The 27204-nt window shown below is 35.2% G+C and overlaps 3 protein-coding genes across 3 annotated transcripts; 1 reads left to right on the plus strand and 2 right to left on the minus strand.

Annotated features, from left to right (window-relative positions):
- Positions 1-266: 266 nt before the first annotated feature.
- LOC130970769 (60S ribosomal protein L6-1-like) lies at positions 267-1721 on the minus strand. The gene is made up of 4 exons (XM_057896949.1): positions 1462-1721; positions 1084-1190; positions 511-692; positions 267-422 (listed from the first exon to the last, which is right to left on the minus strand). The coding sequence occupies exons 1-4, from the start codon at positions 1719-1721 to the stop codon at positions 267-269; spliced, it is 705 nt and encodes a 234-aa protein (XP_057752932.1).
- A 3276-nt stretch (positions 1722-4997) lies between these two features.
- LOC130966888 (30S ribosomal protein S13, chloroplastic-like) lies at positions 4998-5537 on the plus strand. The gene is made up of 3 exons (XM_057891711.1): positions 4998-5106; positions 5172-5398; positions 5478-5537. Exons 1-3 carry the CDS (start codon positions 4998-5000, stop codon positions 5535-5537), a joined length of 396 nt encoding a protein of 131 aa, XP_057747694.1.
- An 18269-nt stretch (positions 5538-23806) lies between these two features.
- LOC130970494 (pentatricopeptide repeat-containing protein At4g39530) lies at positions 23807-26482 on the minus strand. Its single transcript, XM_057896598.1, has one exon. It carries the CDS (start codon positions 26437-26439, stop codon positions 23875-23877), a length of 2565 nt encoding a protein of 854 aa, XP_057752581.1. The 5' UTR covers positions 26440-26482; the 3' UTR covers positions 23807-23874.
- Positions 26483-27204: the final 722 nt, after the last annotated feature.

Consider the following 27204-nt stretch of genomic DNA (forward strand, 5'->3'; position numbering starts at 1 on the left):
TATCATAACCAAAACTCATTATAGCAACTAATCCAGGTATAAAAATCACAACTTTTAAAATCCTAATTAATGGTTCCACTTAAATGAAGTTTACACGCAAGAGTAAAATTGGTTGAATACTTGAATAAACATTCCCAAAATATTTTGCCTAACAAAAATAACCGTGTTCTTCAATAGTCTACCAGAAAGAAAATTATAGCAGCAAAACTATTAGGACAAAAATTCAATAAAAAACAGAATATGATAAAAATAAGTGTAAAACGCTTTTAAAAAACTAGCTCATGAGGCTTCATGCCTTGCTTGAGGGAAAACCTAGCACCAATATATGCCTTCAAATCTGGAACGCTTTCAATGGCTTTTAACAAAGCAGAGTCCACCGTTTTCTGATCATCTTTCTTCTCCTGGGGCATCACTTTCTTCTCCTGAATCACCAAAAAGAATAGCAGAATCAGCGCACACAATCAATTGAGAAATGAGAATAACATGTGAAAAGTCAGCAAGCAATCCAACCTCTTTCTCTGATTCAAAGAACTCTCCCTCTTCCTTTTTCTTCTTCTTCTCAGCTTCCTTTGCAAAATATTTGTCATCAAATTTATCCACATTAACACCAGAGACATCTACTTTGGTTGATGTACCAATGACGTAGGATTGGTTCACACGTCTCAAAGGCACTCCATTGATTTTGAAAGGGCCTGAAGGGACAAGCAAAAAAACATAAGATAGTGAACTACACCTAGAACCTAATCAGTGGTCATCAAAAGTCTGAAGCCAAAGCACACACTATATAACAAACAGCATTTGCACCAACATACAAGTCCAAATACAGGGATTTAAAAAATAAAAAGAAAAGCGATAATGATAAATGACAGCAGTTAGACCAATTTTTAAACTGAAGCATGTAAATGTAGGGAAACAAAAAAGCCCTCATAAACCAATCATTTATCACTCAGTAAAATCCCAATAAATAACTGAGAAATAAAATGGAATACAGTACCAACTCATGACCACAAGATATGAAGCACTGCAATTAACAAAAGCATATCATGCAAACAGAAAATAAAAAAAGATTAATACATAACTAACCAGTAACAAGAAGCAAGCCCGAAGGAAGCTGCTTCAGGAACACTACCCTCTTTCCCTTAAATCTGCCGGCTATAAGAATCAGCACTGTTCCAGGAGTAATGCTAGCCCTGAACTCACAAAAACAATACCCAAAAAAAAATTGTATTGTCACAAGCTCCAAAATAGTTTTTTATAAATAAAAAGCTAATAATAAATTAGAACATGTAATATAAGAGTGCATTGTATCACGAGCAATCTGAAATGTACACTACTCATGAAAATAAAATGGCTAAAGCTTAATCCAGATCCTAATTAATTAATAAACAAAACCGAAAATGAACGAAACAAAGAAAAGTAAACGAAATCATATCCAAACGAAATTGATAACGGAAAAGGCACCTGAGCTTGGTAGGTTTGGGCTTGTGCTTGTTGACAAGGGGTTTCTTGACGTCATCAGCAGGATAAAATTTGGGAGGCTTCTGAGAAGGTGCTTGAGGCTTAGGTTTGGGATCGTGGCGAGGTAAAACGCCGCCGTTTTTGGCCTTGATGGCCCAGAGTCCCCTCTTGTGGTACATCTTGGACCTCGAGTACTTTCCGATTCCCCTAATCAGTTCGGGGTTCCGGCTCACCTTCCTCGCTGTTCTCTGCTTCGGCGCCATTGCTGCTCCACTCCCACTCGCACTTGCTGCAACAAACCCTAGTTTTAGTTTTTTTTTTCAGCGCAGACGCAAATGAAACTCTATGTACCCTCTTCTGTGTAGTAATAAAACGCCTCTCTCTCTAATGGGCCTTAACCCGAAACTCAGGGTCTAGTACCTCCGGCCCACGCGTCAACCCCTCAATAACCCAGAATAAAAAAATCGAAATGGCCTCTAACCTAAATGTTTCATTCATCCCTTTATGGTTTCCTCAATTGTCTATCTAGGTTTCACTTCAAGGCGTGCTGTCCTCTCTGTTTCTCTTTTGAAACCCTAAATCCCACCTTCCCCTTCGTTCTCTCATACATAGTCAACTCACTCCCCCTGCTCCGGATAATCTCTGGCCATTCACGCTCTGTTTGTCGCTTTTTCTGTGTCTCAAATCCTCATTTTCCTAAGATATATGTCTCCCTCCCAAACACCGTATCTTCAAAAGAATTTTTGTCAGCCGGTGAGATGCCGGAGATGCTGAGAGACTGAGATCTCTGTTGCAGGCTTTATGCTCGGGTGTTCATAAAAAAATCAAAATGTGGTTAACTGGTTAAAAAACCATAACCACATTGTGATTAACCAGTTTAATAAAATAATTTTAAAAATCATTTCCATATTTTTTAGAATTGGTTAACCAAAACCAAATTAAAAAAAAAACGGTTTTTAACCGGTTAACCAAAACCCAAACTAAATTAAAATCAAAACCTAATTTCAAAACCAAATTACATATTCTTTCTCTCTCTCTCTCTCTCCCCTCTCTCTCTCTCCCCCCTTCCCTTTCCTCTCTTTTTCTCTCTTCCTCTCTCTTTCTCTCTCCCTCCCTTCTTTCTCATCTCTCTCTCTCCTCTTTCTCTCCTTTCTCTCTCTCCTCCTATCTCTCTTTTTTCCTTCTCTCCCTCCTCTCTCTCTCTCATTTTTTTCTTTCTCCTCCTCTTTGTCCTCTTCTTTTCTCTCTCCCCCTCCTATCTCTCTCTCTCCTCTCTCTATTCTCTCTCCCCTTTTCTCTCTTCTTTTCCCCCTATTTCTCTCCCCTCTCCCTTTCTCTCCCCCTTCCTTCCCCCTCTCTGTCACTCATTTTTCTCTTTATCTCCTCTCCCCTTCACTCTCTCCTTTCCATCTCTCTCTGCTTCTCTCTCTCTCTCCCTCTTTCTCTCCCCCTCTCTCTCTCTCTCCCTTCCATCATCTCTTCCTCATCTCTCTCTCTCTCTTATTTTTCCCTCTTTCTCTCCTCATCTCTCTCCCCTATCTCTCTCTTTTCCTTTCTTCTTCTCTTTCTCTCTCTCTCTCCCCTCCCTCCCTTTCCCCCTCTCTCTCTCTCCCCTTCTCCTCTTTCTCCACCTCGTCTTTCTTTCTCTCTCCCTTGTCTCTCTATCCTTCTCTCCCTCTCTCCCTTTCCCTCTTTCTCTCTCTCCTTCTCTCCCTCTCTCTCTTTCTCTTTCTGTCTCTCTCTCTCTCTTTCTTTCTCTCTGCTCTCTCACTTTCTCTCTCTCTCTCCTTGTCCTCTTTCTCCCCCTCCCTTATCTCTCTTCCTCTCTGTCCTCCCATTTCTCTCTCTAATCATCTCTCCTCCTTTTTCTATCTCTCCTCCTCCTCACTCTCCTCTCCTATCCTTCTCTCTCTCTCTCCCATATCTCTCTCCTTTCTCCTCTCTTTTCCCTTCTCTCTCTCTCTCTCTCTCTCTCTCTCTCTCTCTCTTTTTTCCTCCCCTCTCTTTCTCTATCTCTTTTTTCTCTTTTCTCTCTCTCGCTCCTCTCTCTTTCATTTTCTTCTTTTCTCTCTCTCCTCTTTCTTTTTTTACTCTCTCTTTTCTCTTTTTCTCTCAACCTTCTCTCAATCTCTATCCCTCTTCTATCTCTTTTTTCCTCTTCTCTCTAAAGTGAGAGTGAAGAGAGAGAGAAGGAGAAGACAGAGGAGGAGAAAGAAAAAAAAGTAGAGAGATAAAAAGAGAGAAGAAGGATAGGAGAAAGAGAAAAAGAGAGAGAAAGAGGACAAAAAGGGAGAAAGAGAGAGGAAAGAGAGAGAGAGAGAAAGAGAGAAGGAGAGAGACAGAAAAAGAGAAGAAGAAAGAGAAAAGAGAGGAGGGGAGAGAGAAAGAGGGAAGGAGAGAGAGAGAGCATGGGAAGAGAGAGGGAGAGAAGGATATAGAGAAAGAAAGGGGAGGGGAGAAAGAGGAGAAGGGGGAGAGAGAGATAGATAGAGAGGAGGGAGAGAGAGGGAAAAAAAGAGAGGAGGAGCGAGAAAAGGAAGAGAAGAGAAGAGGAGAGAGATGGGAGGGGGAGAGAGGGGAGAGAGAGAGGAAGAAAAAGAGAGGGAAGGGGAGAAAGAAGAGAATGGGAGAGAGAGAAAGAAGAGAGAAGAGGAGGGGGAGAGAAAAGGAGAGAGATGGGAAGCAGGAGATAAGAAAAAGTTACTCGTATCATTTAGAAAGAAAATTATTTATATCAGAAAAAATTATTTATAGAAAATACTGAAAAAAGATAAGAAAGAAAAAGGAACAAAAGCAATGGAAGGGATTTCATTAGTTACAAATGTTACTCGTATTATTTAGAAAGAAAAAAATTAGATTAAAAAAATTCAATTAAAAAAAGGTTTAAAAATTTGGGTTTTTGTATGTAACAATATTAATTTTTGTGTAAAAATCTATTTTTACATGTAAAAACCAATTTTTTGTATAAAAACCAATTTTTTAGTATAAAAACTGGTTTTTTTATGTGTAAAAACCGGTTTTAGTGTAAAACCGATTTTTTAATATGAAAACCAATTTTTAGTGTAAAACCGATTTTTTTATATAAAAACCAGTTTTTTTAAAAACCGGTTTTTAATTTAATAACCGGTTAAAAACCGGTTTTGAATTTTACTAACCGGTTAATAACCAGTTTCATCATGTAAAATCAATTTGGTTAATTAACCAATACTATATTTTTGGTTAACCAAAAAACTGGTTTGGTTTTTGAATTAACCAAACCATCAACACCCCTGTCACGAATGTCAATAGGCTTGGTGAAGCATGCTGGGTCGAGGTCTCAACCACCGCTCCCCTTGTGTAGGCATTCTCTCGATTTCATGGTTTGTCTGGTACTGGATCTTTAATCTCTTTGATTTAGGGTTTCCTTTGTGTTTTCGCTGTTTTTGATTTGGGGTTTGGTAGGTGTTTTCTTTCTCTATGGTTTGAGATGGTCTGAAGTTTATTATCATCAATGTTATGTTTTTTTTCTCTAGCAGCAGAGAAAGAAGAACAACTCGAGCATGGCACAAACGCTAGCGATGCCCAAAGCTCCCTCTCTCGCCCTAATCTCAAACCCTAGACCTCTTTCCAGAGCCGTCTATTTCCTTGTTATCAACCCTCCCAAGGTAACATAAAACAAACTCTACCTTACATTTCTGAAATATTTCTTTGTTTACTTTTGAATTTGTGTGCTCAAGTGAGAGTGTTAAGCATAGAGTGCGCTCGAGTTGGTGGAGTGGAGATTCCGAACAACAAGAGAATCGAGTTCTCGCTACAGTACATCCATGGAATCGGAAGGAGCAGAGCTCGCAAGATTCTCTGCGATATAAGCATGGACAACAAGGTCACTAAGGATCTCAGCGAAGAGGATCTCATCACTCTTAGAGATGAAGTCTCCAAATACGTCATTGAAGGCGATTTGGTTAGTTTCCTTTCGCTTAGACCATTCAATTAATTAAGAAGAAAGTTTACTTTATTGATGTGTTTATTGATTTTCTCAGAGGAGGTTTAATGCGCTGAATATAAGGAGATTGAAGGAGATTCAATGTTACAGAGAATAGGTAGATAGGTACGTTTGCTGAAGAAGGCAAACGAAATCTCAGTGCTATGCGATGCCGAAGTCGCACTCATCATCTTCTCTACCAAAGGCAAGCTCTTCGAATATTCCAGCCATCCCTGGTTCGTACCTCTTCATTCTCCCTCTCTCTGATCCAATATCAGCTTTACTTAATTTCACTGCTCATAACTATACATAATATGGATCTTGATTAATTAGTGAAATTTTAATTTCTTTGTGGAGATTACTTAATTGAGAACGCCATCGATTATGTGTTTTCATCTGTTTCACATTAAGAGTACTGTCCACATGCATCTGTAACAGTAATTGATTTTAGTCCTGTTTATCCATTCTCTTCTGATTTCTTTTTGATTCCTTGTCTGAATCTTTTTTTTTTCCTTCTGTTTACTTGGGTGTTGAATTAAATAATTAATAAGTGTTGTTGTTCTGTCTTTTTTTTTCACCATTTGCTTCAGATTGGAGCTATTTATCTCTTATATTTCTAACTGTTGTATTATGCCTTTTTATGCATTTAATTTCGAAAAACTATTGTGTTAAAACAGTGGAAAATTCTTTAAACCCTAAAGAATTGAGTTATTTCGATCTGTTTTTGCTTCCCTGGTTGAAGTGCGAAAAATTGTGTCTTGATTTCGTCCTGGATTGTTGCAAGTTGCTACGATATTCCTTCCCCTTTTTATGATGGGTTTTCTCTATTTTGTGTTTAAGAGAGCCTTGACTTCTAATATTTTTTCTACCTTTCATTCTGTACAGAGTACACTTATAAATTAATTACTTCAATTGTATCTACTATATCATGATTGATCTTAATTATTTTCTTTTCTCTTGCTCAGGAAGCATAATTTCTGCCTTCCTGTTATTGCCCCCAGTGTAAGTTTGATATATTTTGCCTTCATTCTTAAATTTAAATATCCCTTTTTATGAGGCCATATTTTTGTCATTTTTTATCTGTATCTGATCTTCCTAGAGTAAAAAGAAAACAAGTGTCTTAATTAGGATGATGCAAAACACTTAATTCATTAGTATTGCTTGTGCTGTTCTATCATTGGGTTTTAAGGTTTAACAGGTTTCATTGATATTTAATTTGATTGTATGGTAATTAGCTAATTTTAGGTACTTAATTACTCTGGTTAGATAAAGATAACTCTTTATTCACTTCACTTCCTAATTGATTAATTTTTCTTTGGAGATTAAATAAACATACCTGTGTTGTACATAGATGCATACTTCTTTTGGGTTTGTTAGTTAAAACGTGGCTAATTTTTTGGTTCTAGCAGCAATTGGAACAGAAGCATGTGGAAAAAAAAAACACAATGAAAGAGAGACACATAATAAGATCTATATACAATTCATATGAAAACACTTTAAATGCTCTCCGAATATCCTAGAAATTGTAGGCATCAGATTGGATTTGATTTTCTAATATGTAATTCATAAGTAGCTTTAAATAATTTTGATTCTTTTTCTGAACTCTGTCTTCATGAAGAGAGATTCTTTTTCGATTTTCTGTTAGGTTCTTCATTTTCAGTATGCAGTGATTTTATTATGGTTTGCAATTGTGTTCCTGATTTCCCACTGGGGTTTGCGTGTTTTAAATATGAGTTTTGTAATTTTCCGTTGATTTTAATACTCAATTTTTTATAGTGTACACTAAACTATTGAGCTATTAATACTCATACACACTTGATTTAGGGTAGGGTTTAGGGAGGGGGATGATTTGTGAGTGATTGCTGATTGGAATTTGGGTCAAATTGAAAAGCTAGATTTGTGGTCATGGAGCTGTCTTTTCGCTTTCATGATGGCAATTGTGAGGTGATCCAATAGCTTCAACAGGTTAGTAGGCATTAGATTGATTTAAGTTTTCTTATGATGTATTCATTCATTGAGACCCTTGCTCTATTGGGTCTTTCTTTATTTTTTTCAATTTGTTGTTGGAAAAAGCTACAACAATAATAGAAGTATAATGTCTAAAATTAGTTTGAGTATTTAAAGTATATAACTATAAGTTCTGGAATAAATTTGGAAATAAGGAAGTTTATTACAATGCACAAAATGAGTTAAATAAACATTATTATTAGAAAACTGTCTTGTGGGATTGCTGATAATTTGGATGACCCAAAATACAAGCATTACAAATATTGGTCTAACCCCTTAGAAACAAGGTGAGATCCTATACTTAATTGCTTTACTAAACATTTTGTAGAAGTTGAACACAAGAAGACTGCCAATCTAGAATCTGACTATTGTTGGCACTTAGCTACTACGTAATTAATCATTTTATTACCTTGGTTTGGGGCATTGATAGATTCTTACTTTTTCTATCTTCTATAATGTCGTATCCTGTTGGCTTTTAAAATCCGTTGTTTATTCATACTATTACTCTTTATGGTTTGTGTTATATTTTTTTCCTGCTGTTGCAGATTACCACATGCTCCAAATATAGAGATTTACTCTATGTATGGGTCGGGATTCCAACGTAAAGAGCCTATGTTTATAAGTCAATCTCCCAATCGGAATGCTACATTCTGTTTTAGATTGACACATCAGCAATTGGTGGAGATGAGGACCCTTTTTTAAAGGATGGAGTTTATAGTGCCAATGGGGATGAAACCATTCCTGTTTTAAGCGCTGGTTTCATTTGTGCAAGAGGTTGGAGGGAAAAAACCCGCTTTAATCCTTCAGGCATCTAAACGTTCATAAGGGAATATGAAGACGCTGCTCTGGCTAATCTTCTCGAAGGAAGGGGAACCCAGAGTGGTGCTCATGTTGATATATTGGGAAACTTTGCACTTATTGAAGATATACGAGTAGCAGCAGGAGCCTCTGGTGAGGACTTAGGTGGACATAGAGTTCACTCAGATTTTCACAGGGTCTCAAAATATTAACTCTCAGTGCAATAAATGTTTCGGCTGGCAGCTGTTTCTTTGTTAAATCATTTTTTACTTTTTGAATTATAAATACTCATTATTACCTTAGTTTAACATGAGTATTACCCATGAGGTTATAAAGAACTGTTGTTAGGAATTAAACGAAAATGCGCAGTAATCTTTGATCATTTTAGCATTGTCATTGTGACACCAAATCAATCATTTCTGTGTTGTGAATTTTCTGAAATGTTACCTGATTTATGTGTTTTGGATTAATTTTAAGACACTTCTCAGTTGTATCATATCATTAATAATTTTTTTTTGGTGCATGCATTTATCTTCTTTCGATAGTGCTCCTACTAATGCATATACATAAAATGTTGACACGGATATGTGTACACCACAAAATTAGTCATGATTTTCTATTTGACTGAATTTTTTTTATTGGATAAAGTAATTTCAAAAACATTTGGATCTTATTAGTTCTCTCTCGTGTCAATTTGAGAGTCAAATACGCAAATTTTTGAATACACAATTTTGACATTAATGGCACAAAATTATAAATATAAATTTTTAACAAGAAAAAAAAATTTAGGACATCATGTATTATTAACGTATATTAGAATAGCATCAATTTATAGATATTTGTTTGAATTTATATAACAATATAATTTTGTTATTTTAAAATACAAGGAGTTGTATTAACATTATACGCATAATCAAATTATTAGTTAATAAGTTGTCTTTGAGTGGGTTAATAACTTCATTCACTTACCATATTTTTTCACGCTCTTGTGACTCAACTCGAACAGTTTACTTATGATTAGTTAATTTACTGTAGAGTAAGTTTAACTATATATTTTATAATAATAACTCTATTCTTATTGTGTTAGGAGAATTACTTGCATTTGAGATATTAGGTCAATAAATTTGCGACTTGCGTATGTGTATGAAATTTTTTTTAATGTGATATTATTTGTTTAGCTCATAACTAATATGAATTTTTGTGTTATTATTATGTCTTACCGATAACATTTTTAATTTATTAGGAAACCAGATATTTCTTTTAAGTTCAAGTATGAAACTAAAGCAATTTTTACTCTTTTAATTACTGATGATTTTTCTCAATTTTGACTCTTATTTATCTCAATGTTAGAAGATTTAATTTTATGCATTTGAATAATAATATATTTTTGTTGTAATATGTGAAAAATTCTATAAAATCTTATACGGTTCAATTTCAATTGCTCCCTTCCTTAAATTTTAATGCGATGAAAGAATTCTTTTTATATACTTAAATTATATTGGTTTTGGTTCTTATTTATGTTTATCTTCTTAATTGTGTTATTTATATTTTTAAGTTGTATTTGTTGTTGTATAATTTATGAAGTTGAACAAGATACAATGTTCTATGAGACAGGATTTCTATAGCAAATTCTAAGATGTGCTCATCAAAATTAATGTTTTGAAAAGCAACGATACTTATGCAAACTATGAAGAGTTAAAAAAATACTTATGTATTGAGTAGTGATAGAGTAAATAAATCTATTACATTTAGTTAAGAATTGAACAACAAAAGTACTTTTTATTAACATAAAAGTGACAATTCAAGAACATTAAAAAAACAAATCCAAAAGAAGGAACCAAAATTTTCAACTCGTGCATTGCACGGGTCTTCTGCTAGTCTATGTACTATTTAAAACAAATCTTCTGACAAAAAATATTACTAAGTAAATGAATCCACACACAAGACCCAAAAAAAAAAAATGCACACTGAATTTTTTTGGTGTCTAAACAACAAAGAAAAATACGAAGCAAAACACCTATCCTAAATCAGTCAAAATGATTTACTGGAGAGCTTCACAAAGTGCAGACCAAATAACATGATTGGAATTACTTCTAACTCCATATCTAGCCATCTCATCGACAATTTTATTTGCTTCTTTACATATACGATCAAATGAATCGTATTAGGGTCTTGAAAGTAGCTTCTGAATCTTGTTCACTAAATCAACAATTTAAGATTTACACCCACCACGAGAGTCATACAAAAGATGAAGAATATCCAGATAATTCGTTTCACACATTATGTCTCTTAATCTGCAATCCCAAGCTAAAATATGACCCCTCCAAACTGCAAAAAGCTCACATTAGATGATGGACCAAGGAGGAGAGCTATCAAAACAACCCACAATCTAACCCCATTAGAATTTCTAATAAGACAACTAAATCCAGCCAAACTCAAATCAATAAACAAACTAGCATCACAATTAACTTTAAAGTTATTACTTATAGAAGGTTTTCAAGACAAACGATTTCTGAAGATACTAAAAGAAGTAGATATGTTCATATATAACTTTAGATCTGTGATTGTGCTTCTGATGAGAGTAACCACTTTGTGATCTGTCCAATAATTTTCAGTATTAAAAATATCATTACACATATGTCTCTACACTACCACACTCCGGCTCCTAACGTACATACCGAATTCAACTTGATAAGATGAAATATATTTTGTCAACAAAAAATGTTATCTATATAATAAAAATTAACCATTGAATCAATTATTATGTATTTGTATATTAATATATGTATTATTCAATTTATTTTTAATATATATTTTATATTTTAATATATATTTTGTATTATTAAATAATTTTTTATGTATAGATAATATGTTATTTTTGTATAGATTTATAAAGAGGATAATAAATGTGCTTATTGTTTAGTAAAAAATAATTGAAATATTTTGTTATGAGATAAACCTTTTTCGAAAGTAACCAAATGAGAGAGGAGCTATCTTAATTAGTTTTTATCTAGTTTGTTTTTATATGTGGATTTAAGCTTTAAGCCCTGTTTTAATTTTTTTAAAAAAATAATTATTCTGTAGGTCCTTATAATTTTATCGAATTTTCAAATGAACTGTATTTCAACTTCTCGAAATCTCGGTGCCATTCAAGGTTTCTAACCTGTATGTCCCTTTTTTCCAGAACTTCCTTCACCCTAAAGGGCCTTCCAAGTTGTAGCTAGCTTCTCCTGAGTTCCCAAAGTTCTGGCATCAGCCTGTTTTAGTACTAAGTCTCCAACTTGAAAATTCCTTTATCGGACTTTAGTATTATATCTCTTGGCTACCCTTTGTTTCAAGGCCTGTTTAGCTAAGTTAGCTGTAGCTCTTATCTCATCAATCAAAACCATGATTTCATGAGTTTCTGAACTCCCTGAGAACATTCTCGAACTAAGTTCACCAACTTCTACTGGGATGACTACTTCCTCACCATAGGTGAGTCTAAAGGGTGTTTCTTTGGTAGAAGATTGAGCTGTGGTTCGATATAACCGTAGCACTGACCATAACTCGTTAGCCCATGAACTTGAAGACTCGTCTAATCATTTTTTAACCTTTTTAGGATTACTTTGTTTCTAGCTTCAGCTTGTCCATTTGCCTGTGGGTGCTCAACCAAGGCGAATATTTGATGAATTCCTAACCTGGTTAACAGTTCTCAAGACTTGGAATCTAAAAACTGACTTGTATTATCTGTAACCACGGCCTCTGGAATTCCAAACCTCATAATAACCTCCCCCAAATAAACTTACGACATTGAGCCGAGTTGATACTTGATAGTGACATGGCTTCAATCCATTTTGTAAAATAATCTATAGCCACTATGAGACATTTCACTTGGTCAGGCCCTTGCGGGAAGGGTCCCAAAAAATCCATGCCCCACTTGGCAAATGGCCTTGTCGGAATAATGGATACAAGTTTGTGAGGGGTGCTTGATGAATGTTTCCGTGTAGTTGGCATTTTTCACACCTCTTTATATATTCCATGGCATCCTTGATAAGGGTAGACCAATAATATCCCGCTCGAATTACCTTATGAGCTAACGATTTACCCCCCCCAAATGATGTCCACAACAACCTTCATAAATTTTTTGTAACACATATATTGTTTGTTGAGGATTTAAACACTTTAATAGTGACTGGAACACCCCTCTTTTGTATAACTGTTCATGTATCATGGTATATTTAGCTGCTTTAAATCACAATTTCTTAGCTTCCTTAACGTTACCAGGTAAAATTTCATGATATAAGTATGTGCATATAGGGTCCATCCAAGTACTAACACCGGAAGAGTTTGAAATCCTGATATCGGGTTTGTTACAGAAGGCTCTGTAAGAACCGCTTGTATCAAACTACGATTTCCACTTCCGGACTTAGTACTTGTTGGTTAAGATAACACATCAGCTCATGTATTTTGTTCCCTTGGCACATGTTTGATAAGAAAGGAGTCAAATAATTGTACCTCCTGTTGTACCTTTTTCAAGTACTGTTGTAACAACGAAATTCTTGTTTGATATTTTCCGTTAAATTGGGATATTACAATTTGTGAATCACTGAATATAACAACAGTCGTTACTTGTAACACCCTAATTAACCTAAGCTTTACCTCGCATCGTAAAGCAAATTTTATTCAAAGGTTACGACAGTACTAAGATCGTACATATAATATATAGGAAGAATTAATATAGTCTAGGAGCCCGATGAAGGATATAGCTCAAAAACAGGATTTAAAAGCGCAAAACGTACTAACAAGCTTCTAACTTAAAGCACAAGAAACAGATATAATATAACAAAAGATAAGGGTATGATAGTATAAGAACCTAGCCACGGCTCGCGGAGTTTAAGCCGGCTAGCCATATATACAGACAAAACAGAATCTGAAGTTTAAAAAAGATTATACAAGTTTTTCTCTCTCAATACAAGCCTCTAGGCAAAAGCAAAAGTGAGAGATATATAAACAGAATAAACAAAAGGACTCCAAAAAGTATCCATGATCCTCCACTTTTGTCACCATCAGAGCAACTCACCGAGGTGGGTTGCGACCTGCATCTGAAAAACAACAACAGAATATGGTATGAGAATCGGAGGTTCTCAGTATGGTAACAGTGCCCAGTGATATAAGATATAAGATCCTGAGATGCCAAAGGCAATCCTAAACTTCATATCCATCACAAAATTCATCTTAAGACATAACTAAAACATTAAAACATAAATAAAACCCTAATATAACTTAAAAGTTTAACAGAACTTAAGGGGCAATCTAACTTAAGGGATTTTCTAGTCTAACAGTTTTCTGCTGTCCTACAGCCTTCACCAACCTATCATCCATGCGATCCCGTCGCTACCGCCTTTAGAGCCTCTTCAGTCCCAGTAGAAAGCACAATTATGTACAATGCAAGTAAAACACAAGTATTGGCATGTAAGGTAAGTAATTCAAGTAGCAATTAGGCATGTTATACAATTAGGTAAACAATTACAAGTCGGCAAGGAAAACAAACAGATAGAAGATGCACATGATGAATGCCTGTCCTATTGGCTGTGATATCACATTGTCGATTCAACTGCCAACCCGACACATCTCCATGGAGATGTCGCCCTTCGGAATCATCATTGGGAACCCCCGAGATATGGTGCTCGCAACACCGCCCAGGATTTTGTGCCTGCACACTCTATTGTTCCGAAGGAATGTAAATGGGATACTCTTGCCACCGACCTCACATCTCAACGCAAGCGGGACGAACCACCACCCTTACGCTGCCGCTGCTACCTCGACAGGTGGGATCTAACAGTCGTCCCTGCCGGGCGCATAGCATCTCAATAATCTCAGTATAAAACAATAATTCAGTAGTTTTCAGAAAATATTTTTAGTATATCATGGATCCATCGTTTCAATCTGAATCCTCGGCTTATTTCAACCACTGTCAGTTTAACTTTTCTATTCCGAACTCAGTAGTTCATCAATTTCTCAATTCATATTCCATTCTTCCTTCTCACTCCACCAAACCCATCCTCAGTACACTAGAAACCTAAGCCTTCGTTCTCTAACTTTTCAAAATAATACCAATTTAACTCTTCTAGGACCTTCCCCATGTTTTGATACCCAAAATTAAGCCCAAGAGTCTTAAAATGGTGTCTCAAAAGTGTACAAGCTTGTTGGGAAGGTGAAATAGTTTAAAAACAAAGTTTGAGTTGTAAAACAGTGCATGTGCGTACGCACAGGGGTGTGCGTGCGCACACCCAAAGAGGTTTTCAAAAAGTGTGCGTACACATAGAGGTGTGTGTACGCACAAGTACAAAATTTCACAATTCTGTTCGCTCGCACAAGGTATGCTAGCGCCCTCAACAAACTGCCCTTCCCAACGTGTGCGTGCGCACAGAGCTGTGTGCACACAAGTTGTAAAATTCCATTGGTTATGTGCACGCACAGGTTGTGCTAGCACTCTAAACACAAGGCATTCCCCTGTCTTGTGCGTGCGCACATACCAGAAATCACAAAATTCTGCAACATTGTAGAATTTCAGATTTGACACTAAACTTTCCATAATCTTATCTTCCTCTACCAAAATCGGATTTCCACAAAACTTAAACCATTTTAAAGCTTGTTCAATCATTTTTCATTTGGTATAAAAAGCATTGAATTTCAAGTAAGGTAGCTCAAGATATGATTCATGGAAGTTCACCAAAATTTTAATTTTACCAAAAGTTCACAAAGTTCAATTTTCCACAATCCTCAACCAAAATCAAACCACCCTTTCCAAACTCAATTTTACATCAAAATCTACCCCTTTTTTTGTCATAATTCACCCCGTATTCAAAATTTCCACCCACATTACCATATCATCAACCTCAACATCACATATATCATACTGAATCATTTTTCAATCCACACAATCATTCATCACCATCATATCATTATCAATCATCATAATTAAACTCATTCAACCTCCATTTCACTCTTCAACATCACTTTATCAACATTACATCACAATTCATCAAAATAGCCAAAACACATCAATTCATCAACAATCCCAAATAATCAAATTACCACACATCATCATACCACAATTTCCAACAACCAATTTAATTCAATTCTGTCCTATAGGTCACTAGCCTAAGTGTCCAGAAATATTATATACTACATAGAGGAAACCGAAACCATACCTTGGCCGATTTCCAATATTTTCAAAACCCTAATTGAGAACAATGTGAGCTTTCTACCACAATTCAAGCCTCCAATCAACTCCAATCAAGCACTAACAATCACCAACAAACTCCAACAATATCCAATAATCACAAGTTCAAGCTATAATACATATAATTTACAATAATTCAACCTAGGGTTCATTAAATCCACAAAACCACAAGAGAGTTGATTTGCTTACCTTACCCAAAGCTGATTGAGTGCAAACCCAATAGAAATCAAAGGCTAGAGTGTACCTAAACACCTAAAATCACAAAATTTCACTTAATCCAAAACCCTAGATTTTTGAAATTTTGAAGAGAAGAATTGAGAGGGATTCGTGATTTTCTTACCATTTTTGGATGGATTTTGTAGAGCTCTTTGCGAGAAACGCGTGGCCGTAAACGGTGCGGCAATCGGAGCTCCGTAGCTCAAGATATGAGCTTGAGAAGATGATAATGAATAATGTTTTCTCTTCTCTTCTCCCTCTTCTCTTTCAGCTGGTGTGTGTATGTTTTGAGAGTGTTAATGGTTGAAAGGGTTCATTAATTGGCTTATATATGTTGGGCTTGGGCCCAATCCAACCCGTTAGTGTTTTTAGCCCATTTGCCTAACTTTGGGCCAAACCTTTAAAATTAACGCCCGATTTTCCATTTCTAATAATTTTCTAAGATTTTTTACTGTTTTAAATTTTTCTCGCACAATACCGGACAGACTTGGACCGGTTCAACCGGTTCTGCTGGCAGTTTGTGGTTTTTCTCGATTTTTCGCAGAAAATACATTTTCTGACTCAAAAAAATCTACTGAGTCCAAAAATCATATTTAAATCCCCTAATTCTCATTCTAAATTCTCAGAATCTAATTTGGACAATATTAATTAACTAATTAGATGATTAATTAGTCGCGGTTCTTACGTTACTCCAACATCCCGAGTTAATGCCAGATCTGCAATTAAAGCTTCATATTCAGCTTGATTATTGAAAATGGAAAAATCAAATTTGATTGATGCTTCGATCACCTTATCGTCACCCTTAGTTAGGATAAGACTGGCACCCCTATTTTTCATATTAGAACTCCCATCAACTTGGAGTGCCCATTCTGGTACGTCGGGTACTGGGTGGGCATTTCAGCCAAAAATAACCATTGTCTGGGCTTTAGTGGCCAAATGTGACTCATATTTATATCGAATTGAGACAATTCTATAGACTAACTTACCATCTGACCTGTTAAATCGGGTTTTTGTAGTACCTTTTTAATCGCTTGATCGGTTCGCACTATAATTATATGACTTTGAAAATATTGATGCAATCGATGTGCCAAAGTAAGTAAAGCAAAAGCCAACATTTCTAATTTTCAAACCTTAATTCAGGGCCTTAGGTACCTTACTAATAAAGTATACAAGTCGTTGGTGCTTATTTTCATTTTCCAAAACTAGAATTGAGGGCATCATTTCATCAGTGATAAACAAATAAAGATATAGAGGCCTTTCGAGTTTAGGTTTTTCTAGGAAGGAGGGGATGATAGCAAAGTTTTGAAATATTGAAAAGCTTTTTCACACTCTTTTTGTCCATGCAAAATCGACACCCTTTCTCATTAAGTTAAAAAATGGTTTCACCTTTTTTCAGCTAAAGCTCCTAAAAACCTAGACAAGGCAGCTAGCTGACCTGTGAGCCTTTGTATCTTCTTGAGGTTCTGAGGACTCAACATGTCTAAGATAGCTTGAAATTTCTCAGAATTAGCCTCTATTCCTCTTTGAGTGACTATAAAGCCTAAGAACTTACCTCCCCAAACCCCAAACACACATTTCGTTAGGTTCAACTAATGAAGTCAGAGGCATCTGAAAATTTTTTGTAGATCAGCAATTAAGAAGAAATCTTGTTTGGTCTTTATCAACATGTCTTTGATGTAAACCTCCATGTTCCTTCCGATTTGCTGACTAAAGACCTTAGCCATAAGCCTTTGGTATGTAGCTCCTGTATTTTTCAAACCAAAGGGCATTACAATATAATAATAGATCCCTTCAGGGGTGATAAAAGTTGTTTTCTCCTCATCAGGCTTGTGCATTGGTATTTGATTCTTCCCACTATAGGCATCTAGAAAGCTGAGAATGCAATATCCTGAGTCTGAGTTGATCATGGTATCTATGTTAGGTAAGGAAAAATAATCCTTTGGGCATGCTTTATTTAAATCTATATAATCTACACACATATGTCTGTTAAACTGCTATTTTACGGTTTATTTTGTACTAAATTGAGTGGATTTTATCCATTATTCTCACATTTATTCATAGAATTCGCATTTTTTATATTTTCCTTCCTAATTTTGTGCTATGATTGAAAACATACTTCTTTGGCCTTAAATTTGCTAATTTTAATCCTCTCTTATTACCATTCGATGCCGTGATATATTTGTTAAGTTTTTTCAGGGTTTATAGGGCATGAATGGTTTAGAGGATGGAAAGGAAGAATACAAAAGTGGAAGGAATACAAGAAATTGAAGGAATTGCTAAGCTGTCAATCCTGACATCTTTGTACTAAATCAATAATAACTTGAGCTACAGAGATCCGAATGAGGTGGTTCTAGTTGCGTTGGAAAGCTAACATCCGGGACTTCAAAATGATATGCAATTTGCCATAGTTGCCTTGCAGTTAGGTGACGTGCACGCATGGTATGACGCATACACGTGATTGGTGCGGCGGAAAAGCGACGCGTACGCATGGGCGTGACCAGGATTTTGTCAAGCGACGCGTACGAGTGACAAAGCGTCACGTTCTACAGATATCAGAAAACGTTGGGGGCAATTTTTAGGCTAGTTTTGGCCGAGTTCCAAGCCCGAAAACACATATTAGAGGCTGTAGAGTGGGGGAATCATTATTGACACTTTCATTCACACAATTTTAGGTTTTAGATGTAGTTTTCTAGAGAAAGAGGCTCTCTCCTCTCTCTAGGTTTTAGGGTTTCTCTTTTCAATTTCTCCTTAGGTTCAAGTTCAATTTTACTTTAATTTAGTTTTCTCTTACTTTTATTTGTTCAAGCACTTTAGTTCATCTTCCTCCCTTGTTATTCCCTTTTTTCACCATTTTCATGTTTATGAGCTATTGTTACATTTGATTTCTTCTAATGCAATTTGTGTTTTCTATGTTTATTGTTGCTCTCTTTAATTGTTAGTCATTGATGCTTGCAATTGGTTGTTTAGATTTATTTTCCTTGTTAATTTCTATGCTTTTATTTTATGCCTTCCAAGTATTTGATAAAATGCTTGGTTGGGTTTTAAATTAGATTTTTATGTTCTTAACTTGGATTAATCAATTAGAGACTCTTGAGTTATCAAAACTCATTTGTTGATTGGTAATTGAAGATTTCCGGTTAGCTTGAACTTCACCAAAGCTAGTCTCTCACTTTGAGTTGACTAGGACTTGTGAACTCAAGTTAATTGTATGCACTCGACCTTCCTCCATTGGTTAGAGGTTAACTAAGTGAAGGCAATTCGCATTTACCATCACAATTGACAATGATAATGAGGATAAAACTTCTAATTATCAATCCTTGCTAAGAGCTTTCTTAGTTACTAATTTATTTTCTTGTTATTTACATTTCTTGTTTATTAAACTCAAAACCCAAAATGATACAATCTCTTAACTAATAATAAACTACACTTCCCTGCAATTCCTTGAGAGATGACCCGAGGTTTAAATACTTCGGTTAATTTTATTGGGTTTGCTTAAGTGACAAACAATTTAAATTTGATTGATGTTTGATTGTCGATTTAGAACTATACTTACAACGCGCTTATTTTTGTGAAAATCTTTACCGACATTTTTCCCCGTCAATGTCATTTTCCACTAGAATTTTTACCATCGCAACATTAGATAACCATGTCGAATATGTCAATTCTCGGATGAAACCAGCATCTAGAAACACTTAAACTTGCCTTTTCACCTCGGTAGTTCGGTCGGGTGACATCTTTCGACGTTGTTGTGCAACTGGCTTAAAGTTAGAGTTAATGGCAAGTTGATAGGACATAAACATGGGATCAATTCCCAACATATCATAAGGTTTCCAAGCAAATAAATCGACATTACCTTTTAAGAGATCCTGAAGTTCCATTGTTAAGGGATAGGGCAATTCCTTATTGATTACGGTGTATTTGTCTATTACGTTACCAATCTGGAACTTTTCCAGATTCCCATTTTATTTTGGCCTCAGCTTCTTCTAAATTTAGAAATCCAAGTCAACTAAAAATATTCCAGTAGAATCCTTGGCCTTATCTTTAAGAGCTGATGCCCGATCTCCACGAATAGTTGCTATCCGAGACTCAAAGGTTAAAAACTTGATGACAGATCACTTTGTTGATATGAAGGCGCAAAGGTTGTTCAAAGTCTTTCTTCCCAGGATAACATTGTATGTCATTGAATCTTTCAAAATAACAAATTCAGCTTGTGCAGCTTGGACATGGGCACCTTCTGCTAAAGTAAACAATAAGTCGATTACGCCATTGCACTAATCCCACTATTCTGAGAAGATGCGGCTTCAGGTGTTGATCCCTTAAACCCAAGGCATCAAAAGTGTTCCTAAAAAGTAAGTTCAAATATGCTCTCATATCAACAAAGATTCTTTTTATAATACCATTTTCCAACTTTGCCATGATAACCAGGGGTTCATCATCATCAGATGTGGCATATTGAAAAATTTCTGCTGCGAACTGCACAATTGGGATGCTAGTGATCTTCAGAACTTCCGAGTTCGCTACTTTAATATCTTTTTTATTGTACTCTTATATTTGGATTTTGATGATCCATTCTTGCCGACGATCACATTCACCACGACTTAGGCCATTTCCTCCGGGACTTCTATAGTCCTCGTGTTCCTCAGGTTTCTTACTTCTCAATCTTCATCCTCAGTCTGCCGTCTAGGCGGCCTGACGTGGTGAACGAACTAGGAAAGTTTCTCATCTTGAATTGTCTGTTCCAAAGCATCCTTGAGATTAATACAATCTTCGGTTCTATACCCATAAGACTTATGATAGTCACAATATTGTGACTTATTCAGTGAAATCCTTGGCAGAATTTGATTCGCTTTTGGAAGAATGCCCCTATGAGACACTTGCTGATATATTTCGGATATGGATGCCATGAATGGTGTATAAGTAGGGAACTTCCCAACTCGAGGAACAAAGGGTTTTGAGAATGAGGACTTCCCCGACCCTCTGACCTTGCTTGGTGATGGAGTCGAATTCTTCCTCTTTGTTGAAACCACTTTCGAGACATCTTCATCACGTATGTATTCCAAAGCTATATGGTAAATCTCTTCCATGGATTTCACATCTTTGAAAGTTAGGTGCCTCCTGAAGTTTCCTTCTAATAATCCTGCAATCAAACAAAGGCACATAACTTCGGGAGTTCGTGTGTTTACTTCCAGCAAGGCTTATTGAATCAATCCAAATAATCTCAAATGCTTTTTCCGAATTGTTGCTCAATACCAAGCAACAAGATCGGATGCCTAGCTTGGGTTCTTCTTGTGGTGAAATGTGCCAAAAACTTAGTTTTTATGTCGGCAAATGAGAAAATAGACCCGGAGGGGAGTGTATTAAACCACGCCAAAGCCGAGTCCCGACAAAGTTACCGGAAAAGGTTTACATTGAATAGTATCCCCAATGCCCTTTAATTCATTCGGGCTTTAAAAGCATCCATGTGATCTTGAGGATCTGACTTCCCGTCATACTTCAAATCAGTTGGTTTGTCGAAGTGTTTTGGCAAGTGAACTTGAAGGATGTGGGATGTAAATGGAGTTTGACCCATTATGACATGTTTCCCGGATTCCCCATGCCTTTTAGGACTTGGGCTCCTTTGCGAAGTCCTTCGCCTTTTAACTGGTGGATCGAGACTCATCCCTTGCCCACCTCTCATGTTCACGAGGTTTGGCATTACATCAAGGTGACCTCCTTTGACGTTGTGGCAAGCGTGAATCCCGCCAATTATGATCTTATTGTCGCTCTGGGATTTCATGATGATCATCATCAGGTTCCCTGAGCGATCGACCTCGGGAACGAGATTGTCTAGATTGTGAACGCTCAGCCAGCCGTTGTTCCAGTTCTAGGTGATGACGCTCTAGCTCTTGCACTTGGTGTCGCATTTCTTGCATGGCATGATGATAATCATCTCTTAACCCAGCGAAGTGTCGGGTTCCTATATTATGAGCTTTCAGATTGGGTACTTCCCAATGTCATATCCAGGAGGCACTTGATGTTCTTGATGTTGCTCCTTTAACGGAGTATCCAGGTTGATTGTTAAGTGGATTTTGTGCTCAGACATGTTCCTTAGCGAAGTAGGATTCCCTACAGATGGCACCAAATGTTCGTACCAGGAATAGAGAACACGAGTTGGATAGTTGAAGAGATCGGAGATTCTAACTTCGGGGAAAGTAGAATCAGGCTGAAAAGACAACCTATAAGACACTCCGATACTTGTTAGCAATGTGTTGTGATAGCTTGTTATGTTTCAGAGTTTATCTGCCATGTTTCTTCTCCTTTTATCCCTCTATTCCGAGATTATCATTTTCTTGGGCATTTACTACCCTTGTAGTGTACTCTTAATGCCATGATTTGGCGGTTTCATAACTTAATAACATGGCTATTACATCGTATCCGATGTTATCTTGTAATGCCAAATTCTTGTTTAATTGGCATTCGGTTTTGTCATTATTTGTCTAGAATAGTAACATTGTTTTGCTGAATAAATTAACATTTGATGCAAGAATTATGCATATTAGATTATCAATTGTGTGTGCGTGCGTTTTTGTGCATCTACATAGCTTGCCACCTTAGAATTTACCTTTCCTTGCCTGACTTGTCGTAACTGCAAAGTGCAAACTCGTCAGTTAGTTGTGATGGTTTAATCTTGCGGAAAAACTGCTATACAACCAAATATTTTGTCGACAAAGAATGAGCTCAAGTTTACAAGAACCACAAAATTAATCTTCTTTCCTTGTGAATACAAATATCTTGAGAGAAAAACCTCTTGAACCTTGAACTCAATGTTGCTTCAAGCTTGCATGGGTCTTTTAGAGAAATATCTTTTTTCAAACGATTTTTTTAAAAGAAAAATTGTGTTTAAATATCTCACGATAAAAATATTTAAGTAATTACCCAAATCGGTCTTCGACGATTTTAAAAGCGGACATTTTAGTCCCAAAAAAAAATTAATACACAGATTAATTCCCAAGGTTTTACTCCGGCAGATGAATCAGTCTCCAGTTTATTTTTCGACAGAATAATTACTCAAATCAGTCGCCAAAAATGTTAAAAGTGGACATTTTAGTTCCCAAGAAAAATTAATATACGCATCAATCCTCAACGTTTTTCTCTATCAGACGTAACAGTCCTCCGTCCATTTTATTTTTACTATATGCCAACCTTTATTATTATTAACTTAGCTTTGTGCATGTGGACGATGACACTAGCATATTAATACACATTTTTCGTTAGAAACAAGTAAGGTGAATAATGATGTTTTGAAATCCAAATTAAAATATTTTTTTTAATACAAACATATTTTTTAAAATAGGACATCTTTTGATTATATTAAATACAAAAATATTAAATGATTTCAACATTGAATTTCTTGTAGAATAATCTCTAATAATTTTATTGAACATTATTATTATTATTATTATTATTATTATTATTATTATTATTATTATTGAGTGACTATATATATATATAATATATATATACTTTTTATATTATAAATACATACATAAGAATCTAATGAATAAATTTATAATTATTTTTGCCTAAAAAATATAAAAAATTATGATACAGTATTATTGTGCAATTAATAATAATAATAATAATAATAATAATAATAATAATAATAATAATAATAATAATTTTATTTTATTTTCTTTTACGGAAGACTGTTATGCTTGATGAAGAAAAACGTTGGGGATTGATCTGTGTATTAGTTTTTTTAGGGAAGTAAAATGTCTATTTTTAAAATTCTTGAGAACTTATCTGAGTAATTATTCTGTCGGAAAATGAACTGAGTACTAATTTTGTCTGTTGGAGTAAAATTTTAAAAATATTTTTGTGTATTAATTTTTTTTGAATTAAAATGTCTGCTTTTAAAATCTTTGGGACTGATTTAGATAATTATTCAAAATATTTTTTGTTTATTTATTATGTTAAAAATATCTTTTTTTAGATAAAAAAATCTTTAAAAAAATAATTTATAATTTTTAAAAAAATATATATTTTTTAATATTTTTATTTTTATTATTAAAATTTTGTGAAACACGCTAAAAACTATAATATTTTTCTCAATAAATTTTTTTCTAACAAGTTAATGGTACACGAATAAGCTCTTACTTGATGGGATAACTTACAAGTTAAGTTTGGGTAACTCGTAACTGTAATATTAGCACATTATAATTGATCTCAATCATAATTCATCAATTAAGAATGCGGCTGCATTACCCACATAACTAAACTCTTTTATCTGAAGAATCAAATTGTCTAACATTGAAGATATAAGGGTGGTGTCACGATGGGATTTGTCCCTCGCTATAAACGTGTGAACTTCATTATTCACTTCAATCCAACTACAACCTGGTTCTTTCACTACCCCACCTTTGTCCATTTTTTCTCTCACCCTCCTGACATGTACCCACATTCCTTTGGATGCAAAAATATTTGAAAGTAGAGTATATGATCCACTATCTGCTGGGTCACATGAAATTGCCATCTCAGCAGCATACGTTCCCAGTTCAATATTACATGAAACTCTACATGCACTGAGCAAGCTCCTCCACACTACTGCTGATGGTTTTATTGGCATCTTATCAATAAAGTCCTTTGCTTCGTATATTTTACCAGCGCGGCCCAGGAGAGAAACCATGCAAGCATAATGATCCATTCCCGGTTCGATACCAAACTGGGGCATTGATTCAAAGTGATGAAATCCAAGGTCATTAAGTCCAGCATGGCTACATGCTGATAGCACACCTACAAAGGTGACATAATTTGGCCTTACTCCATCCTTAATCATGTTTTCAAACACCTCTAGAGCTTTTGCTGCTTCTCCATGCTGTGCATATGTTGAAATCATGGAATTCCAACAAGTAATGTCTCTCTGATTTGTAGAACTAAATGCCTTGTGAGCTTCTTCATTGCCTCCACACTTGGCATACATATCCACCAGAGCATTTATGATGAACGGATCATCATCAAGGCCCATTTTTATGACCTGGTTGTGAAACTGCCGACCATGCTGCAGACTTGCTATATTACTTGCTGCTGTGATCACAGCAACAAAACTGAACTCATTGGGTGTTAGTCTTGATATTTGTAAATCTTTGTAAAGTTTTAGTGCTTCCTCATTTTCTGACTGTTGTGTATACCCAGAAAACATCGCATTCCATACTACAATGTCTTTGTCATGTATTTCCTCAAAAACTAATCTTGCATCCCCAATACATGAACATTTTGAATAAACATCTATTAGAGAACTTCCAGCGAAATTGTCTAAAGAAATTCCATATTTAATAATCAAAACATGTATTTGGTAGCTTAATTTAAGCTGAAACAAGGATGCAGACAGCCCAAGCAGGCTTACAAATGTTAATAGATTTGGTGGCAATAAACTCAGCCTCATTTCTTGGAAAAGATCCAATGCTTCATTTAGCTTGTCTTGTCTTGAGTATCCATTTATCATCGCATTGTAGGATACTACATTAACAACAGCCAAAAGGTTGAAGACTTTTCTCGCATCAGTCAAGGAATCACATTTTGCATACATATCAATCAAGCCATTTTTCACAAAATCATCATTATCAATATTCACCTTGATACTATAAGCATGCACTTGCCTTCCCTTTTCTAGAGCCTGGACTGAACCACATGAGGTGAGAATGCTAGTGCAACCAAATGCATCGGGCTTATAATCCATTTTAGCCATCTCAGCAAAGAGGTTCATGGCATCTTGATGAAATGAATCCTGCATGCAACCAGCAATCATGGTGGTCCACGAAACAATATTTTTGTCTATCAGACAATCAAATAACTTCCAACCCGTCTTCACTTTGTGACACTTCAAATAGAAATCTATAAGTGCATTGACCATTGTAACATCCATCTCAATCCCCTTCCTTAATACATATCCATGAATTTGCCTACCACCTTTGAGAAATTCAAGCATCGAACAAGCACCCAACACACTAGAAAGCACATACCTGTCTGGACATAGATCACACTCTCTCATCTGGTTGAATAACTTTAAGGACACTTCACTTCTTCCAAGTTTTGAATACCCTGCTATAATTGCATTCCAGGTAACCATAGTTTTCACTTCAAGACAATCAAATAGAATCCTTGCTTCCTCAATGTAACAATGCTTTGCATAAAAATCAATCAAAGAGGTGCCCACATAAACATCTTGAATAAATCCACTCTTAAAAACAAACCCATGCACCTGCAGTGCTTGAGCGAGACTACCCAAATGTGTACAAGCTCTGACAACACTGGCCAAAATGTACTCATTTGGTTCCTCACAAGAACTTCTCCTGAACCTGCAGAACAACAGCAGAGCTTCCACACTATAACCATGTTGAGTGTACATGGAAACCATAGAAGACCAAGTAACAAGGTTTTTCTGAGGCATAATATCGAATAGCTTCTGTGCATCATTTATAAATTTCAATTTTGAGTATGCACGAAGCAGAGTGTTAACAAGGAAGAGATCATGTTGAAAGCCCAAAACCACAACATGAGCATGGATTTTCTTATAGTAATAAGGAATAGGATTGTTTGGCCATGACAACTGCAACAAACTGGCCAATTCATGACCAATTTCCCGTTGTTTACGTAATGGAGGAGTTATAAATGGATCAAGTGAATGAAGAAAATTATGAGGTGACAAAGTGGGAATGTTAAAAGCATGGTTGGCATTGATTTTGTGAAGGAAATTGAACTTAGATCGTAGTAATTGTCCATGTTGGATTCGCATCATATATGGGACAAGGTGGATGCATGCTCTGCTTTCAACAGAGCTTGTATGGAACGGTAACAATAAGAATTTTTTCAAAAGAGTTGAGAATTTTTTTTTCTTGATTTAAAATAGGTTAAAAGGATAATTTAAAATTATTTTCATTCTCATTTTTTTATAATTTTTAAAATTAATATTATAAATATTAAAATATTTTATTTCTAATTAATTATTTTAATTTTGACCAATATTTATTTAACTATTTTATTTATTTTTATTTATCTTAATTAACGTATATTTCGACAAGTAGTTTTCACTAATTATTTTTTATATTGTTTTAGTTTTAGTGTTGTGTAACTTAGTGACGTTCATAGGTGTCGAGTGGGGACTGGAGAGTTAGTTATTTTTTATACGATGAATGAAATGGTGTAATATATTGTTATGAATTAAAATGGGTGTATGTTATAAGTATGATGTATAATACAAATCGTTATTTATTATTTGCATAACAAAAAAATTTATTATTCACATAAATCATAATTTTTTTTAAATTAAAAAATTAAAATTGTGACTCACGATTTTTTATTTTTTTTTGTATTATTTAAAAGTGTAATCCACGATTTCTGTTATTTTTTTATTTTTTGTCTTATTTAAAATCGTTACTCACGATTTCATTTTATCCCATATCACTACATTACGTTAAAATATTATAATATTAATGAAAAACACCAAAAACAATCTAATATAAAAAAAATTAGCTGTCGAACCGGTATATGGGTCCAAAACTTC

Source organism: Arachis stenosperma, chromosome 3 (genome assembly GCF_014773155.1).
Source record: "Arachis stenosperma cultivar V10309 chromosome 3, arast.V10309.gnm1.PFL2, whole genome shotgun sequence".
In the NCBI taxonomy this organism is placed as follows: domain Eukaryota; kingdom Viridiplantae; phylum Streptophyta; class Magnoliopsida; order Fabales; family Fabaceae; genus Arachis; species Arachis stenosperma.